The following is a 16,179-nucleotide window of genomic DNA, read 5'->3' as shown; positions in this document are numbered from 1 at the left end:
GTGACCTATATTTTCTCCTTCGTCAGTCTTCCTCGTCCTTTCTTTTTCTTCTCCCCTCCCTCTGCCGGTTTGCCCCCCTGTTCACTCCCTCTCCTCCCGACCTCGGCCAATAAAGCTACCTGCCTTGCATTCAATTCGCAAGCTGCCGACTGGCCGCAGCGCATTCAGGCCTTGACCCGGTCCCACCAGAAAAAGAAGGCGAAAACGAATTGTCTTGTCGTCTCCAACTGACAGCGAGGAGAAAACAAGACGTCCTGCAGCCGATCGAGCTCGAAACGCCAACCACCGCCCGGCTCAGCCAGCCGAGCTAGTCATAAGGTAGAGATAAGCTTGGCCCCTCTCCTCTCCCTTCCCTCACCTCCAATCATCTCGTCACTCCCGTCTTCCATCCTCTCTGCACTCAATACTACTCCACGATCCGCAATTGGTTTTGGGCCGCCACCACCCACACCAGCCGAGATATAGGGTACAGGCACAGCCAGAGGGGAAGCTCCGGCTTGCCTGAGAAACTTGGGCTGCAGGCGACAACTGCAAGGGAGCAAGACAGAGATCGTCGGGCTTGGAGAGAATTCGAACCAGCTTTTGGGCCTTCGTTCTTCTCGGGGACTGTACGTACCAGCAAGTCTAGCCCTTTTATACGCTTGCCTGTCACACCTCGATTGTTCCTCTCTGGTACAGCCTTGTCTGCCTATCCATCTCTGTCTTTGTGTTGCTGCTACTATCATCACCTTGTTTCCTGTTCCTGTTCCTGTTCCTGTTGATAACTCTCCCTCTCTGGGCAAATCGAGAAGCGACAACGAGAAGAGGGAAGAGAAGCACCACGAGTACGCTAGACGTTTCCAAGCTGCCGGGCACCATTGAATCATGGCCTTCTTCTTCACGCTTCGTGCCAGAGGGCATCGCATGTATCTCGCTTCTTGAGTATCATAATAACAAGCTGTCGTTTCATTAGTGGCGTCACAATCCCAATCCGAGTTCAACAACGGCGATTTTCATGTAACTGTCCGTGTCGGCGAATTTCCACCAACATACGAGACCGTCGAGATGGGTGACACCGATTTCGACATTGATTTTTACGGCGACGCCGAGGGCGATGCCAACGAGCAAACCAACGACCAGCCTCACCAGGATGAGCGCCGCCAAAGCGGTGGCGATTCGCGAGATAGCTACGACTATCGCGGTCGAGACGACAGACAAAGAGACGACGAACACGAAGACGATCGCCGTTACGAGAGCGGCCGCAGTGAAGATGTCGAGGAGCCCCGCCAACAGCAACAGCAACAGCAACATCAACAGCAGTCGCAACAGCAGTCGCAACACCATGGGGTCAAGAGAAAATCGGAGGAGCAGGAGCCCAACGATCGGCCCATCGACAATGGCGCCACGGCTGCCATTATGATTTCCGAGCTCAACTGGTGGACGACCGATGATGATATCCGAGGCTGGCTTCGAAAGGCCAACTGCGAGAGGGAAGTCAAGGAGCTCACCTTTAGCGAGCACAAGGTCAACGGCAAGAGCAAAGGGTGAGTCTGCCAATTCGGATATTTGCGCTCTGCTCGTGGGGTCTATCTGTATTCTGTACTGATCCTTCTATCTTGCCTCCTGCTCAGCCAAGCCTACGTCGAGTTCCACACGCGCCAAGCTTCCACCGCCGCGAAGCGCTACATCGACACTGTTGCATCAGAAGGTGTGCAGCCCGGCCAGAAGAAGATGACCATCTCCTACTGGAACCCTGGCGTCAACCCCTTCAGGACCCTGCCAAAGGACGCCCCGGCCCGCGTTAAGGAGCAGCCGCGAGCGGCTCCTTCTGGATCCTACAGCGACCGAGGCAACTACGGAGGTTTCCGCGGCCGAGGAGGCATGGGCGGAAACCGAGGCGGCATGAATCCCAACTTCAACCGGAGCTATGGCGGAAACATGGGCTACAACAATAACAACATGGGAGGCGGCGGCGGCTTCAACGGCCCAATGGGCGGAGCCTCCGGCGGCGGCGGTACTCATTACGTATTCAGTGGCCGAAGCAGCCCCGGAGGGCCCATGAGAGGCGTTCAGACCATCATTCGCGGTAGAGGCGGAGGCGGACCTGGCGGCGGCATGATGGGTATGAACCCCATGGGAGGCATGGGCATGGGCATGCCCGGCAACATGGGTATGGGAATGATGGGCGCCGGAATGCCAGGTATGCAATCTGCACACACTCTCCCCGCCCCCAAGACCCCGCCCCTTCAAATTGTGCCGGCAGCGGGTTAGAACTCCGTGTCGATGCAAACACCCCCTACACCACCAGTCATCATTTCACCTGCGGGCTTGGACGAGAAAGAGATACAAGAGGCGATGCTTCGAAAGCAGAAGGCACTTCAGGAACAGCAGCAACTTCAGGAGAGGCAGTACCCCCTGGAAGAGGCGCCTAGGCAGCACTTTGATGAGCAGCAGCTTGCAAAGCAGCAAGCCCAGGAGCAGCACCCTGAGAAAGTCCAGGCTCAAGTGAGTATTCAAGCTGGAGAGGAAGACCGCGGCGACGACAATATCCTCGCCCAGCAAGTGCCAGAGGACGTGGAGATGAAGAATCCACCGCAGCAAGTGCCGCCACAGCCGCAAGTGCCGCTTGGGCAGAACCCTCCAGTCAACCCAGCGAGCTTGAGGCAAGCGGTGTTTGCCGCTGGAGCACTGGCTCCATTTGCGGCCCGCTTGCAAGAATACGGGCGGCATTACTATTCCGGTGCCATTGGTGCCGGTCAGCTGGGAGCCGGAGCGACTACCTTGATTCCGTTCTGCCAGATCCATGCCACGACAGCTCCCAACTGCGGTTACTGCCAAGTAGAATATTGGCGTCACTATGCCTTCTTTGTTGACGGTTATCGTCACCATGGCCATGCACCACCACAGCCACACCCCATCTTTCCAAGACCAGTTCACCAGCCCAGTCCGTCTCTTTTACGCGTTCCCTCGCCTTCCTGATGATAGGATGCTGACTTGTGCATAGGCTTTCAGGGCATGCCTCCCAACTTTCCAGGCGGATTCGGCTTCGGACAGCAGGGCGGCGGCGGTGGCGGAGGTAATAACGGTGGTGACTGGGGCAACCCTCACGGTGCAAAGCGACCTCGTCCCGAGTAAGGCACGGGCCGTCAGCATACTCTCCTCTTCGCCTCGTATCACAGGACGAGGACTGAAGCTCGGGCTCGAAATTGGTTGCGAAAGCACAATGGATTAATTTGATCGTTTGGAGGAATGGGAAGAGCACTCCTATCTACTCATCTTTTGGCGGACCGTTGGGGAAATCACTTGTCAGGTTGCATCAGGAAAAAGGTTTTTTTTATCTCTTTTTCTTTATTCTCGTTCGTGAATATTTCCTTTATTTGTGGGAACAATGTATAATAGAAGAAAACGCTGGGTTATTAAGATGCCAGGTTCAGGTTCAGAAACTGTCTTGTGGAGATTTTGTCATCATCTTCTTCTTTTTCTCTTATCGTCTTTCCTGGGATTTCTTTGCTTTTTGTATTCTCTCCTCAAGTGACTTTCCGGGAAGGAAAGGGGGGACAACACAATCCAGGCTGGAACGGGGTTATGATTCAAAATGACAGGATAGTTTGATGATCAAACAAAAGGACGCCAACGCTGGGGATTTCGTCTCCGCTCATGTACGTGTGTGTAAATAATGACAAGGGCTTGGAAGAGACGGCCAGGAACACAGATCTCGCAAGGGAAAGGATGCTGACTACTGTCCAAAATGCCAGCACTGCTAGCTCTGTAGCCGCTCGATCGCTGCTGTCACTAGTTGTCTGATCTGAAGCCACCTATCCGTCAGGCTTCCTCTCATCTCCTCGTCACCAACTGAACTGCCAGCGAGTTGCTCCAGAGTGCTGGTGATGTCGCTGTCGTACTTCTTGAGCACTTCCAGCAGTGCTGCATTTATCACAGGGCTGTCGTCGTCTTCGTCCCGTACTCCATCTAGAATGGCCTGCCAATGCCGAAGAGGCAGGCAGAGCATTCGTAGAGCGACGTACGTGCGGTAGCACGCCGTTTGAGAGTCGAGCATGTACTTTCCCAAGAAGCCCGCAGCCTCGAGGCGCTCTCTCTGATCAGCGGTCATGGAAGGGCAGATGTAGGGATCCAGGCATGTTTCGTCCCAGGGGTTTACAGACGACGGCAGAGTGAAGCCGTACTCCACCAGCAGCATGTCGTTGCCGTGAGTTCCGTAGCGGATGAAGACTTCTTCGCCAGGCTGGTGTGTCCGCGTCGTGGTAAATGTGAAGAACTTGTCGTCAAAGTTGGCGTTGCAGTAGCCCTCGGGCGTGTGATTGAAAAGATCCGCCACGGGCTGCAGCGCCATATGGTCTTCTTTGGGCAGTTTCTCCGTCTTACGGTTCGTGTGATAAAAGGTTCGAGTGTTGACCAGGAGCCAGTTGTACAGATACTCATCTTTCTGAAGTTGTGGGTACGCCGCCTCCACGAGGGCCCAGTCCTTGTTAAACTTTTCCTGCTGAGCTGTGAGCAAGGCCTTGGCTCCTGGCGGCAACAGAGATCGCAGCTTGGCCGGCCAGCATATGGGGAGGCTGGAGGCAATGTCTCGCCGAGAAGGGAAGACGGGGCGCCATTTGTCCAGTTCAGGGCTGGTCTCCAGACAGAGGGAAGCAGCAAGGATGGTGTGAACAGTGGCGCCGCTGAGCTTCTTGGTGATGTCCTTGGGAGTGCTGCTGAGGGTGCGCAAGGCAGAGATGGGCACTTTAAGGATGACTTCGTTGGCCTATACTTGAAATTAGTACTTGATACGCACATGAGTACAAGGAATAAGAGCGTCGACGTCAGACTCTGCTGGTGGGTGTTCAAACATTGGAAAACAAGGACAGCAGGTTTGCTTACCTCAAGCTGCCGGGTAGCAACTATACCTATACCTCGCCCGTGGAGAGCTTTCGGATGGATGCCGTTTAAAGTGACCCCTATGGAGTTTGTCCATTCTAGGAGCTGCTCGATCGCCTGATCCATCGCTGCGGCTGGTGTTGCAAGATCGGAATGGCCGTATGAAAATTATTGCGATATGGCGACGCTACTGGAGCGGCGTGGTGAGTCATGAGAATATAGCGCTGTTTGGTGCGCCTACAGTATAAAAGCACAACAGAAATGTCGAGTCGTTCTGGCCACAAAAGCTTGCATCGGCCTCGGTTTGAGTTTAGACAGGCGCTGAGTTACTGGTTTGTGCATCATCGGGTTGGATGTTTCTTCCGGTTCTCCTTCCTTTGGCTGTGTAAAGCCGCTCGCGGTGTGGATGGAAATCTCGTTGATTCCTCTCCAGAGCAACATCGTATAATATCCACTGTGAAATAGTCGTCGTTCTCAGCTCAACCATGGTGGTGCTGTAGGCACAGGACCATAGAAAGTATGCATGATCTTTCGATTGCTGCCATTGGATCAATACAAATTTTGATTCTGGACGACAGAATAGACGATACAATCATACAATGGAGGTGCCGCGATGTTGGGAGGTAGAGGGTTGGCTCGGCGACTCGATGCACCTTGATGTCAAGACGGGAACCGACCGCTCGTTGAAGCTACTTACCTATCAAAGGCCGAATGCCAAAGACTTAGCAGAACTCAATTCAAAAACGCAAGTTTGGTGATATGATGGCTTTCAAGCAGGACTTCTTTCTGGCCAGCTCAAGATCAAATTGAGACTCACTTCAAAACACGCAGCTCGTTGAAGCATGTATTATTCGAACATGGTTTGCATGGCTTTGCAGGAAGACGGTCGTATGTAGACGTTGCTTTCCACAAACCAGTGGTCAACTTCATGATGAAAGAGAGAAAACCAGAGCATGAAGAAGAAAAGAGGAACAAGGTTACCTGCCGTGTCGCGAGATAGGTAGTACTTAGTAGCTCCTTCCTACAGCGAACCGTTCAGTTTGGAAGGCAGGCCACTGGCACTTTCCTGTTACCTTCGACTACCAAGGTAGCACCTACCTTGGTTTTGAGAGCACCCTTTTATCACTCATCCCAAAGGGCTTATACGAATAAAACACAAAACGTTTGGACAAGCAGACAATTTCTTCAACCTTGTATTGGAGGACCGCATCTCGTCAATCCTCTTACAAAGTCTGTGTATCTAACTACTCAAGTCTTCCTCGCTCTCTCAAAGAAACGAGATACAATAATTACCACAGCGTAAAGGTTCAGCTGGTACACTACTACAGCGACGCCGACGTTGAAGCCCACGATGCCCTCTGCCGCCATTCACCCGTGTGCTCATCTGCAAGAGTGGTGACTGGGTTACAGCTTTCGACCGTCAATCATTTCTCGGCCCTCTACTGCTTGCTTGAGATGTTCTGGTGTTGATTTCTGCCTCGCTACTACCTGTCAATTGTAAGCGTCATGAATAGTATCTCAGGTGAGGATACAACGGGCATCGGTGAGCATACCATGGCAGGTTGCCTGATAGCAGCTAAGTCTTTTACCATGAGCGATGTCCTCGTGGTATATCTCTCAGAATCGTCCAAATCCATTTTATCGCGCTTGGAGCCTTCTCAAATATCCAATTAAAAGGCTATCTCCTGAGAAGTAAACAGCGAGAGGCTTATCTGACGGGGCATCGCACCTTCGGCTCCATCAACCTACAATTTCGGAAGCGTCCATTGATGTAGCGGCGGAGCATCGCAATGGCGTCCATAGCCCCTATCTCCGGAAGAAGCCCCCGAGCTGGCCGATGTTGAGTCTATTGCTGGGAGCCAAATTGAACTTGTGATGTTACCCTTGTGACATACATCAAGGGGGGGAGCCGTTCATGAGGGCGTCCACAGTCTTCGCCGCTGCACACATCCCGGCCGGTTCGACAAATATGCCCTTCTCGTCGACTTGCCACTCTAATATTGAGACACTCTTTATCACTTTCTCCGCCCATTTACTCTGCTTTCGTGACGGGGCAAGCCGTGGCATCGTCGTTAAGGTACCATAACTCGTGCCCAGGGTCCCTCCTCGACGACCGCGATGAGCGTAGGAGCCGGTCGAGAAGAGCGGGTGATTTTGTCCCTTTTGATGGATGTCGGCGACTCTGCTTCTTCTTGACCCTGTTCTGCTGTTGCTGCAGTGGCGTCGACCTTTTCCCGCGCAAGAGTTTCCCATCTCTGGCTACGTGCTTGTCTTGTCGATGAGAGCCGTGAGGTGCCGTTCTAGACTTTCTGGGCCTTGGATGCGGTGTCGTGGCGGGCTCTGTCGAGGCGGCATCTGTCATTATGACATCTCCATCTTCTTCACCTGAGTCTAGCTCCATAGGCTCTCGGGTAGACGCTGGGGAAGATGCTTCGGATACAACACTGTCTATCCTGTGTCTTTCCGACAGTGGCTCTGTGGAAACAACCAAGCCAAAACCTTCCCCTCTTGAGATGTCCGTTTCTGTGGGAGCTGTAAACCCTGTCTCTGCGGCGCCGGGACACTGTTCACTGAAAGCCTGTTGATGATGGACTTGAGGTTGCTCCTGGGGCTCATCTGGCGGAGTGTTCGCTAATGGAGCAGCCTCTATGGGCTGGACTTCATCCTGGCTTGTAGATTGTTTCCGAGGCAGGTTAACTGAGGGCAGCAATCCGTCAGGATACCATATGCCAGCGCAAAACAGCGAGTCTGGAGCAGTCAACTCAGCAGTCGTACGAGCTGAAGCCGCAGAGGCAGCAAGGCGCTGCATCCTCCTCTTCTGTAGCACTCCGGCGCAGGTCTCTTCTGCCCATCGCCTTCTCCCTTCCTCGATTATTGTCGAGATGTCGTCAAGATAGAAGGTTGACGAGCTTGGGGAAGTTGCATTCTCATCGTCACCCTCGTCATGATGGTTGTCATCGCCGCCTTTGTGGCCTTCGTCTTTGTCGGCATTCTGGTGATCAATAGTCTCTTCGTCGACATTTTCCTTGTCGGTAGTCTGTTCGTCGCCCAATTCCGGGATGGCCAGCAACCCCGAGTTTGACTCAATGACGGCACAGATACTTCTCCACGCCCTCACCACCTCCTGTACGCGTTGGGCTTTTCGTTCCTCAAGTCTCGCCATGAAATCCTCCTCAGTCTCAGCAAGCTCGATACAGCTCTGAACTTCCCTGTGAAAGTCTTCGGGATGTCTTATTGACAGCGTATGGCTATTGAAGCGGTTATGTAGGTCGGTGGAGAGGATCTCTGGCTGCAGGTAGTACTTCTTCCAGTCCCACTCCCATTGCCTGTCATCTTCACCTGGCGGGGCTGTGCGGATGCGTCCCAGTAAGTATTCCATTCTCTATATTCCAAAGAATAGATTTGAGTCTGTTTGCTCGGTAGCTGAAGGCCCTCGGTTTGATGTCTTTGACTTGGAGTGCAGTTGAAGGTCGGTCGTTATGGGAAGTAATACAAGGGTCAATGAGAAGCAGACATTTGCAGGGAAAGATGAAGAATATAACATAAAACAAGGACTGTTATTCAGTGTCTGGAGACTCAAGCCATGTTGAAGCAAGGCAGAAGGGAGCGCAAATAGCAACTGTGAGTAAATGCAGGCAGCCTGGCACAATAGACCAAAGATTGAGATGGACTGCTGCTGGAGTGAAACTCGTAGCCACAAACATGGCTCATGTGGAGATGCCGTCCTACCTTGTGATACTCACCTTGAACTCAGCTTGCTGTTGGACAGCCATTCAATGAGACAACCGGCCATCTCTACGTCGAACAGCTGCCGGGCTATTGTGCTGTTGTTATGAATGTAGGGTGGACTGGTGACGGTGGTCGAATGCATGTAGTATGGTTGGCCAGCGCATTGTTTGCGACGCAGCATTGCCGCCAGAGAGTTCATAAGTGTATCTTCATATCAAAGGCGTGATATAAATAAACTTTTTAATTAATCACGAGATTTCAGATAGACCCTATATTTCTAGGTGACAAGCTCTGGCAATATCAAATCCGACGTGTATATGTTATAGATCTGCTGCTACTTTAGTGTCCGGGATCCATCTCCAACGGCGTCAGACGGGACGGGTCCACCCCCTCCAGCCATTAAGCAAATCGGTAGCTTCTCGTCATTGGAGCCGATTTTCTTCCTTCTGAGATGGCACTAGCAGGCAGTCGGATACCAATAGCTGACGGGACGGGGGGGACGAGGGATCACCCCTGAGCTAGATGCCCAACGGCGCCAACCTCGAGCTTTTTTGCAATAAGCCTTTGTTTTGTTTTGTCCCTTCCCCTCCTCCTCCCTTCAGCTCTGCCCTAAATCACGAATACCCCCCCGGCCAGCATCATGGATCTATACGGCACAGGCAAAGGCGGCGTGGGAAATAATGTGTGCGTCGTCGGCACGGGCGTCACCGGCCTGCTGGCGGTGAAAAATCTGGTCGAGCAGGGGTTGAATGTCAGAGCCCTGGAGCAGAACGAGTATCTTGGAGGCAATTGGCACCATTCAGTAACCGCGCAGCAAGTCTCGGCGCTGCCGGAGATGAAGGTCAATATGTCGAAAGAAACAGTGAGTGGCTGCCGCTGCCATTGCGCTTGCGATTGAAATTCCGCGAACAAAGGAATCTTGTCTTTGTGTTGAGCACGTGAGAGAAACAAGGCTCATGGGAAGATGTCGTTATACAGAATTCTTTTACCGATTTCCCAATGCCGGATGGTAAGTCCCTAGATGGGAGAGGGGGAGGAAGATGGACGGAGCTGTAGACGAGGGCTGGCCTTGCTGAACCATCCTGTCCTGCCAGACTATCCGTCATTCCCCTCCGCGCAACAGATCGGCAACTACCTCGAGGCATACGCGGACAAATTCGAACTCATCAAGCACATCGAGCTTTCGACGGCCGTGACGAGCATCCGACGAGACGAAGAGGACGGCGTCTGGGTCGTTGCGACAAAGCACACCAAGACGGGCGACGAAGAGGAGCGAGAGTATGACCGAGTCGTCCTGGCGACGGGCGCATTGAACGTCATGAACGTGCCCGAGATCAAGGGCATCGAAAATTTTGCCGGAGACGCCATCCACTCTCGCGACTTCAAGGACCCGTCGAGATACGCCGGGAAGAACGTCTTAGTCGTCGGCCTGGGCTCGACTGGAGCAGACACGCTGAGCTTCTTGGAGAATGCCGGCGCAAACAAGCTGTACCTCAGCAGCAGGAGCCGATGTTCCTTGGTAGGTAGTCTCGAGCTCGGAACTCAGCAGGATAAGAGGTCGCTGACATAGATGCTTGATGCCGACGTCTAGATCCCCAGAACAATCCGAGGACGACCGTGGGACCACTACATGACACGCCGCAGGGACGCGAGGATACGAACTCTGTTACGGCTGTCTCCCAGCGCCACCAACTACTTTGCCGGCAAAGCCATCGGCCTCGTACAAAGCTACGCCTTTCCCACCCTGAGGGCACATCCCTGCTTCAGCGGCGCCGTCAGCGGCCCGTTGTATCGCAGCCCCTTTGTGTGCGACGACCTGCCAGAACTTTTAGACAGCGGCCGTGTCAAGGTCTACCCCGGAATCATGGGTGTTGCCGGTCCACGAACCGTCGTATTCAAGGACGGCAGCGAGATTACCGACGTCGATGCCATCATCTTCTGCTGCGGCTACTACCACGACCTATCCCTCATCGAAGGCGAGGGCCATCCTGCGGATGCTGAGTTTTCCATGGACGCTTTCGAGGAGCTCAAAGCCGCAAAATATTACACTCAAAAGAACCAATATCAGAGGCTCTACCACGGCATCCTGTCGGAGCGATACCCGGAGTCGCTGGCAGTCCTGGGCAGTCTGACAACCCTGCGCCCTACGTTTGTGCTTTACGACCTTGCCACCATGGCACTTGCCAGTATGTGGTCCGGCAGCTATCCACTGCCCTCACCGCGAGCCATGAAGAGGGAGATTGATTCTCATTACAACTTCGTGGTGCGAGCCCTCCAGAATGGCCCGCTGGCCTATCTGGGTCTTCGTATAGACTTCCAAGGCACATATGCCTGGCTCAATTCTGCTGCAGGCACAGGTGTCATAGAACGGCTCGAGGGATGGGGCTGGGAAGCGTGGAAGTTCTGGTGGAAAAACAGGACGCTGTACAAGTTCATCATGGACGGGCCGAACGTCTCGGCGGTATACAGGCTCTTTGACATTGGCAGAGGGAGGAAGCCGTGGGCCGGAGCTCAGGCGGCCATTGAGAAGGCCAACCAAAGGCCGGTGGAGAGGGTCGAGGAGATTCAAGTGGTTCAAGAGGTTCAGGTAGTCCCCGAAGAGATTGAAGCCGCCAATGAGGACACCCCGGACGGGACAGAAGTTGCGGATGATGACGCGGATGAAGGAGACTTGGTGGAGCAGGCTGAGGCTGAATGAACAGACAAGCCGTGTGTTATTTGTCAAAGTCAGACAAAGGTCAAATGAGGCAGTGGAGGACGCGGGACTCAGATGAGCGCAAAGTGAACAAGCAAGGGCGATCGAGGAGAGGTTTGGGGGCCCAAAGGCAAACAGGACAAGTGGACACACAAAGGAACAAGGGCAGAGATGCCTCGATGGCTGGATGAGGAGAAGAACGCGCCACTTGGGCAAACATCTCGCGGAAAGCGAATGAAGCATGATAATGAGATATGATAATGAGACATGAAAGCACATGAACAGAGGGGTCCATGCGGGACGGGCCTACATACATCGATTCCATCACACCGCCAAAAAGAAAAACAAGGTGCTAACTAATTTCCTGGAGAAAACTAGGGAGGGTGGGTGGTCCGGCATATGCACGGCTGCTTGTCTGTGATGGATCTTGGTTTCGCGCGGGCCTGCAGCTGATGGATGGGCTGGAGGCTGAGAAGGGGTGTGAACGGAGCAGCGACACCCGGGATCCTGATCCGTACGTCAAAAGTGGCTTGCAATCCTTGCTTGGTGCAATATACAGGGGAAAGATGTGTAGCTATCCGGGGCTTGGGACCGACGGGACAGGGCTTTCGGGGGTGGCTTCACAGCTTCTCCTCGGGATCATTTGACCTGGGAGAAAGCCATCCAAGTGCTAGCAGGCCTTCAACCTGTTTGTTTGTTTGTTTGTTTGTCTGCTTGCAGCAGGCTATTGCCACTATATGGTGGTAATAGGGATGCTAGCATTGTCAGGCGCGCAAGGGATGCATAACCCATTTGCCTAGAGCCCAGAGCCCAGAGCTAGAGAAGTCCTCTCCGGCGCTGAGCATCCCGGGAGAGACAAGGTCTCGCTCCGGAGAGAAAGAAACCCGGTTCAGTCAGAAAGACCGGGATGCTGTCTGGCCCGATCTAGAGTGAGTTGGCCGAGATAATGTGGCTGGAGGCTGAACCTCTGGCCGTCACCATACCCACATCACCCTGCCATCGCGTCCCGTCCCTCTGGAAGGTGAGTACAGCGCTGGATACCGGGTTCTCGGTGCTGGTGCTGATCGTCGCCTGTGCCGTGCTCTCTAGTCTCTTCCGTCGCACGTGGGTAAGATTATCCAGAGACAGTGAAGCGCAATACTTGACGATCTCTCTCTCTTCTCCCTGAGCGCAAACCATCGGCTGTCGTCCATAGCAGCAAGCAGTATCGAGCTGCGAGACAGCGTGCAATGCTTGCTGGCCTTGAATTCTGACCTTGACTTATCTCATATTTGTGTCTTGCAAATCGTGAAGGTTGCCTTTTTTTGCCTTTTCTTTTTTGATGTGCCCCCCCTTTTTCCGAGCCGTGACTTGACATGGCCTGACCGGCTTGAATATAAGAACCTCGCTTCATCTGCCTTGCCATCGACTTCATACCTATGTTGCAATCCATCTATCTCTTCATAATCCGTATCATCAGCCTCCAGTCAAGATGACATCTTCTACTGCCACCAAGAACAAGGTAGTCTCATACCCTCCACTCCCTTCCACAACACTGTTCGAGTCACTTACGAGAAACTTCCCTAGAAGGTGTCATTTTCTGTGCCACCAAAGCCAAAGGAGCCTGCCCTTACAGAAGACGAACTTCGAAGTATTTTGCCTGCTTCGTTCCGCAATGGTACCGCCTGGGTAGGCCCGCCACACAACCGTGTTCGATACTTTCTGGCGGACGACCTCAACATGGACAAGTTGACCGAAGCCTCGGCCTACTTCTTCCTCCTCGGAAAGGTCAAGTCTCCTCGACCTCTCCACTACCAGCAAGCTCTCGGCCTCGAGATCCAGGTCAGCGAGCGGATGGACACGCACCTGCTCTGGGCCAAGGGCAAGATCTACATCAAGCCGCTTCCACAATACGTTCTCGAGCCCAAGTTTTGGTCAGAATACCTTGAATGTCCCAAATCGTGCCGGTACTCTTCCGACTTTCGTCTTCTTCGAGAGTCGGGGCTCATGCGGCGCATTGCCCAGTTCTCCGAGGAGGTGCCCTGCGAGCACAGCAAGCTCTGGCAGTGCGCCATGGGCTTCGTGTACTCGTACATCGCTCTTATCGCGCACGAGAGCGACTTTGCCATTGCAAAGTCACACAAGCTGATACCTGCCAGCTTGGAGTTCCACGAGTGGAAGCTGTTTGTTGATCGCATGCTCCGCGGCGGCAAGATTTACAGCCAGATCGACGAGCGCTTCGTCTATGGCGAGCTGGACCTGGCCCGCCTCAACACCGTCATGATGCTTCATCGCCCTCTTCGTTATCTGTCACCATGGGGCGGTGACTCGGAGGGCTTCTTCCAAGGCCACCGATTCTCGCCGCTACCGGCCTTGTCCACCGCCGTGGTCTCTATTTTGTTCTCTTCGGAGCAGGTGAAGCTGGTGGTGACGAAGCTCAAGGAAAACAAGTTCCTAGTCTTGGTTGTGTATGTCGCCCTTACTCTCTCTCCCGCTGCACGGCACTCGACGCTGACATTGACACAGTTTGTTCAGCTGCATGTGGGCAATCTTGTACTCGATCTTGTTCATCAGTGGAAGATCTCGATAAAGTCGACTATGAAGAACAAGGCCGAGTCTGAAAGAGCGGAAAAGGGTAGTCATGGAGCTCAGATGCAATGCGAGTAAAAGTAGCAGGTCTTTCGCCGACTGGAGGGAATTGTTTCTTTGGAGTAATGCGGCTTTCTCGGTACATGATTGAAGATATGGCCTGTACATTTTGTAATGACGGATTCTTGATCCCTTCGACTTGGCTGGATAGAAATGGCGGAATAAACGAAAAAGTATTACTAGCATCTTAATCACCGGTGATTCCCTAGCAGATGTTGGTTCAATGACGGAGTAAAACGCTGCTGTTCAATGCTCAGTACCTTACCTAGGTAGTAGTTAGATGACAATGCAGATGGAGAAATATCTATCGTTGTACTTCGGCTTTAAAGAAACTTCAGTACCCTAGGGTAACAAAGCAAGTACTATAGTACCTTAAGAGATCGTGTACATGTTTACGAGAAGTTACTATAGTAGTACTCCTCCCGGGAGACAGCAATGTACAAGAAAGAAGGACTATGCACCTTGTTCGTCACAAAGAGAAGGGAAGAAGGAAGAAAATATAGATCCGTAGCAGCATCGGGGATAGATCAGAGGATGGAAGTCACATTTTGGGAGCACTCAGATGGGAATCGAATTCACTTAACACTACTACCCTTACTAGAGAACAGATGAGAGGGAATAAATAGCGAGGGTAGAAAGAAGAAGGTAAAGACGTAACCGCTCCAAACGCCACCACTAAAGGCTCAATGAGAGCACAACAAACAGATCTAATGATGATACCTGATATCATACCACGCAGGCCAAGAGAAAACGTCCTCGATTTACAAACCTCGCTCTTGCCAATGTCTCGCGTCTAGCAGTCGATTTCTGGGCATCTTAGTGGGCGCTCCATTCGCTGTTGGGGAGGACAATGTAGCCTTCAAAAGCGAAACTTCGCCCTGTTGAGGATTTCGGAAGTAGGGAACATACGAAGAGCAAGATATGTGTTGAGGCCAATGGTTTTCAGCACAGTCTCGCAGGTGATATCCTCGCTGCTGGGATACCTGCACATGGAGGTGTGGTCGCCATAGACGGGGAAGTACTTTTCCCAATATTCTGGTCTGGCGTTGATTATGGCATCTTCCTTCTCGACAAGCTAGGGTAGAAGGTGCCGAGTTAGCATTTGCTTGGTTCTTGAAGCAGCACAACTCACAAGCTTGCCGCGGTAGAGGCTGCTGCCGTGAAAGTTGATGATGACGCGTCTGCGGTAGAGGCGGCCCCTCTCCTCCATAGCCGCCATGCGCTCAATGTGCTCTTCGCATGCCTTGTCCAGCTTGTCGAGGACTTCAGGAGCCGTGGGATTGACGGCAGCGCTGGCAATGTTTCGCACAGACTTGGCCACGTTGTGGTGAGGCGTGTTGAAGAAGGCCAGCATACGGGTGCACTGATCAATGATGTGAATGGTGCCCGTCTTGTCCAGATGGGCCTTGGCCAGCGCCTAGAGTTCATACAGCATGGCGAGGCGCAGGAGTCAGCAGGCAGGAGTCTTGTGGGAGAATGAGGGGGGGCGGGGATGCAGAGTTGACACTCACCTCCTTGACAATCAGTCCGCCAACGCCGTGGCAGAGGAAGACGATCGGCCGAGTAGGATCTTCTAGCCGGTTCTCCATGAGCAGTCGGAGAAGACGATCTCCGTGTTTGACGAAGCGCGACTCTTCTTCAGTTACGGCGAGCCCATTATTCCAGGAGAAGAACATGACTCGACAACGTTTCTCATAGCAGCTGGGAAGGATATCTCTGGGCCATAACTTGCTAGAGTAGCACCAGGTGTCTTTGTGCAGATGGTACTTGGCCTCAATGTTGAGGCAGTGGATGGCAACGATGCTGAGGTTGAGTCGAGGAGTCAAGAGAGGGTCAGCGAGCAGCCCAAAGATGGAATAATGACAAAGATGAAAGGATCAAATCTTGGACACGGGGAGTGGGAAATGGGATACCGAAAATGAAATGGATCTTGTACATACTCAACCTCTATCCGCTGATAGGGAGGGATAACACCCGGACGGTAAGGGAAGATGGTTTCGAGATCGTAGTGCTCCATGTGTTCTGAAAAGATCATAGGCATGATCAAAGCGTTCACGACAGTTGAGAATCTCTCAGAGAGATGGAGGATTCCTGAATACCTAAGGTAGGTAGCGAAGGTTGAGGCGGACGAAGAAAGGGGAAAGTGAAAGGGGTGGAAGTTGGTTGATTCAGAAAGAAGAAGAAGGAGAGAGAGAAGTGAGGGAAGGAGAAGAGGAAAGATGGGTCGATCAAGAAAGAAAGAAAGAACAATGTGAGTCGCAGCTGCTACG

The 16,179-nt window shown here is 52.9% G+C and overlaps 6 protein-coding genes across 6 annotated transcripts; 3 read left to right on the top strand and 3 right to left on the bottom strand.

Annotated features, from left to right (window-relative positions):
- Nucleotides 1-864: 864 nt before the first annotated feature.
- Nucleotides 865-3,114, top strand: BBK36DRAFT_1137135 (hypothetical protein; the record flags this gene model as incomplete). The annotated part of the gene is made up of 5 exons (XM_024893137.1): nucleotides 865-886; nucleotides 953-1,523; nucleotides 1,611-2,179; nucleotides 2,288-2,734; nucleotides 2,984-3,114. The coding sequence occupies 5 exons, from the start codon at nucleotides 865-867 to the stop codon at nucleotides 3,112-3,114; spliced, it is 1,740 nt and encodes a 579-aa protein (XP_024753784.1).
- A 625-nt stretch (nucleotides 3,115-3,739) lies between these two features.
- On the bottom strand, nucleotides 3,740-4,983 carry BBK36DRAFT_1109017 (SET domain-containing protein; the record flags this gene model as incomplete). The annotated part of the gene is made up of 2 exons (XM_024889427.1): nucleotides 3,740-4,744; nucleotides 4,861-4,983. 2 exons carry the CDS (start codon nucleotides 4,981-4,983, stop codon nucleotides 3,740-3,742), a joined length of 1,128 nt encoding a protein of 375 aa, XP_024753783.1.
- Nucleotides 4,984-6,889: 1,906 nt separating this feature from the next.
- On the bottom strand, nucleotides 6,890-8,236 carry BBK36DRAFT_335 (hypothetical protein; the record flags this gene model as incomplete). Its single annotated transcript, XM_024898028.1, has 1 exon — nucleotides 6,890-8,236. One exon carries the CDS (start codon nucleotides 8,234-8,236, stop codon nucleotides 6,890-6,892), a length of 1,347 nt encoding a protein of 448 aa, XP_024753782.1.
- A 990-nt stretch (nucleotides 8,237-9,226) lies between these two features.
- Nucleotides 9,227-11,284, top strand: BBK36DRAFT_16138 (FAD/NAD(P)-binding domain-containing protein; the record flags this gene model as incomplete). The annotated part of the gene is made up of 4 exons (XM_024897712.1): nucleotides 9,227-9,448; nucleotides 9,565-9,595; nucleotides 9,681-10,105; nucleotides 10,178-11,284. 4 exons carry the CDS (start codon nucleotides 9,227-9,229, stop codon nucleotides 11,282-11,284), a joined length of 1,785 nt encoding a protein of 594 aa, XP_024753781.1.
- A 1,563-nt stretch (nucleotides 11,285-12,847) lies between these two features.
- Nucleotides 12,848-13,850, top strand: BBK36DRAFT_1108430 (hypothetical protein; the record flags this gene model as incomplete). The annotated part of the gene is made up of 2 exons (XM_024889363.1): nucleotides 12,848-13,728; nucleotides 13,787-13,850. Coding segments are annotated over 2 exons (945 nt in total), but the record flags the coding sequence as incomplete, so codon positions are not given.
- Nucleotides 13,851-14,725: 875 nt separating this feature from the next.
- BBK36DRAFT_1164988 (hypothetical protein) lies at nucleotides 14,726-15,950 on the bottom strand (the record flags this gene model as incomplete). Its single annotated transcript, XM_024894719.1, has 5 exons — nucleotides 14,726-14,787; nucleotides 14,819-14,984; nucleotides 15,042-15,326; nucleotides 15,421-15,712; nucleotides 15,802-15,950. The coding sequence occupies 5 exons, from the start codon at nucleotides 15,948-15,950 to the stop codon at nucleotides 14,726-14,728; spliced, it is 954 nt and encodes a 317-aa protein (XP_024753779.1).
- Between the last annotated feature and the right edge of the window lie 229 nt (nucleotides 15,951-16,179).

This window comes from Trichoderma citrinoviride (genome assembly GCF_003025115.1).
Source record: "Trichoderma citrinoviride strain TUCIM 6016 unplaced genomic scaffold BBK36scaffold_1, whole genome shotgun sequence".
Lineage (NCBI taxonomy): Eukaryota > Fungi > Ascomycota > Sordariomycetes > Hypocreales > Hypocreaceae > Trichoderma > Trichoderma citrinoviride.
The sequence above is the reverse complement of the archived record's forward strand: the minus strand, read 5'-3'. Positions and strand labels throughout refer to the sequence as shown.